General features: G+C 40.0%; 1 protein-coding gene across 1 annotated transcript in view; it reads left to right on the forward strand.

Moving 5' to 3' along the window:
* Positions 1-1,626: 1,626 nt before the first annotated feature.
* LOC101845001 (tubulin beta chain) overlaps positions 1,627-2,210 on the forward strand; it is a gene marked incomplete in the record, with an annotated part of 37,127 nt that continues 36,543 nt past the window's right edge. The window contains 1 exon segment of the mRNA XM_013083207.2: positions 1,627-1,867. Within this exon segment, the coding sequence (XP_012938661.1) occupies positions 1,811-1,867 (57 nt within the window).

The raw sequence follows: 2,210 nt of genomic DNA on the forward strand, positions 1-2,210 counted from the left end.
GCTTTTGGTAAATCTAGATCGAGATCAAGGAATCATGAAAGTATTCTTGAAAGTGGATTTTTCCTGCTGTGAATAGATCTAGAAATCTAGGCCATCTGTGACGCCTGTCGGTAGTTAAAAATGTGAATTTCTAAACTTAGATCTAACTATGGGCCAAGGCTCCTTCTTTCAATTATTGGCCTATGTCTTTATAATCCTTCGAGGTCTAGGCTAGATCTAGAATCTAGATTAGGTTCTTCTAGGAAGCAACATTGGCATGTAGACCTAACTCTTTTTTAAAAAAAAGTGATCGAGCTGGAACTTTAGGAGAAAATGCCACGCCTTAGAAGAAGGGGAAGAAGTCCTACCACTAGAGGTAGTCAAGAGGGTGTGCAACAAGGATAAATTCAAGGTAAAATATTTATGTCTTGTTTCTTTCATGTTTTCAGTCTTTTTCCTCTTTTTCCTCTTTTTAACTTTCTTAATACTTCTTCATTATTATTCCGTTCGTGGAACGGCTGCTTTTACTACATGTAGTAATAATAATAACAACAACAATACAAATGACAATAACAACAACTACAACAGCAACAATAATAATAATGATGATGATGATACTACTACTACTACTACTACTACTACTACTACTACTACTACTACTACTACTATTTTAAATAAAAGTAACAGCTGATATTCGAAAACCTTGTCAGCCTCAGTCGGTATTTCACGGGCTCTCGTGGTTGAGAGGTTATGGTGTTCGCCTCTCGTTCAATAGGCCTAGGGTTCAACTCTGGAAAGCGACGGAAAATTTTATTCAAAAAAATATTTCTCCTTTCACCCCCTTTCTTGCTCTCTAACAATGTTCTGTCGCCTGCTTTCGTCTCCACTTTCCACCCCCTCTTCTGTGCCCCATCCTCTGGGTTCCTGACCCTTTCTGCAGCCGTTCCACTGCTACTCCTTGGCTCCTTACTGCAGTCTTTCAGCCCCACCCCTGATCTTATGGTAGGTAAGATCCTCCAAAAAGGTTGAAAAATCTAGGAGGTCCCGTGTGCAAGTTGTGCCAGTTAAAGATCCCTCGGTTGTCCATAGATCTAATTGATAAAAGTTGGCTTCGGCCGCCACCCGGTCAAAATTCAAAATTTCCTTCCAAATGAAAATGTTTATAGAGTCCCGAGCGCTCGTATGATCTTATGCAGTTGCGAGCGTCGTAAAACACGTGCACAAAAAATAGCAACAACAAATAAAAACAGTCAGCATTTTCCTTTATCTAGCATCTAGATCTAGCCTAGGTAATTGATAGCTGGCGGATGCCTCTGAAGGTCCGTAGAACTCTGCAAATTACATGACGTCATCAAGAGAACGCTGCTGCATTTTGTGACCAGTTTCATGAAGGCAGAACCGAATAAAAGCTTATTCAAATTGGGGAAAAAGGACCTATTTTTCAAGTATATTTCGGGGATTAGGCCTATTCAAAACGCCTTGAAAAACAAACATCGACAATAGGCCTATCCTAGATCTAGCCTAGATTTACATGTAGCCTAGCGTTCATAACATAGGCCTAGCCTAGGCTAGCCTAACATGGCGACACACAAATAATCTCGATTGAAAATTCTAAAAACCCCATGACGTCATTCCTCCATAGAAACGATACGCAACCTTCCTTAGTAACTACTCATCCGTCGTGAAGAGAGTAGGGGCTCAAATTTCCAGCAAAGAACTTTGGTAAATAAATAAAGTTTTTCCATCATACAAATATTTACGGAGATTTCGTGGTTTGATTTCTGCCTCCAGAGGGGGTTTCCTAGGGGAGTCACTTCAGCCAACACTCAAGATGCGTGAGATTATGCACGTTCAGGTCGGCCAGTGTGGCAACCAAATTGGCTCAAAGGTAACGTTTTCTTTCATAGACCTATTGTTAACCTTTGAAATATTTCAATAATACACGTCTTATTGACTTGACTAGTCTACATGATCCATTCGATAGAGATCGATCTGTGGCCCATTTGGCTTCCTTGAGGTAAATTTATAGATCTAGAAAACCTCCCGTGTCATAAAGGGTATTATTTTGAAGCTTTTTGTGGTTTTCTTTTTAGGGCCTTGAACACGATTTTGGCATTGAAAAACGTCGCAAATGGTTAGATCTAGATCTAGATCTAGATCTAAATCTAGATCTAGATCTAATTTAGTTTTAGATGTTACGGCACATTATTTCAAGGGGGTCTCCCCCCCCC

This window comes from Aplysia californica, unplaced genomic scaffold, assembly GCF_000002075.1.
Source record: "Aplysia californica isolate F4 #8 unplaced genomic scaffold, AplCal3.0 scaffold00217, whole genome shotgun sequence".
Lineage (NCBI taxonomy): Eukaryota > Metazoa > Mollusca > Gastropoda > Aplysiida > Aplysiidae > Aplysia > Aplysia californica.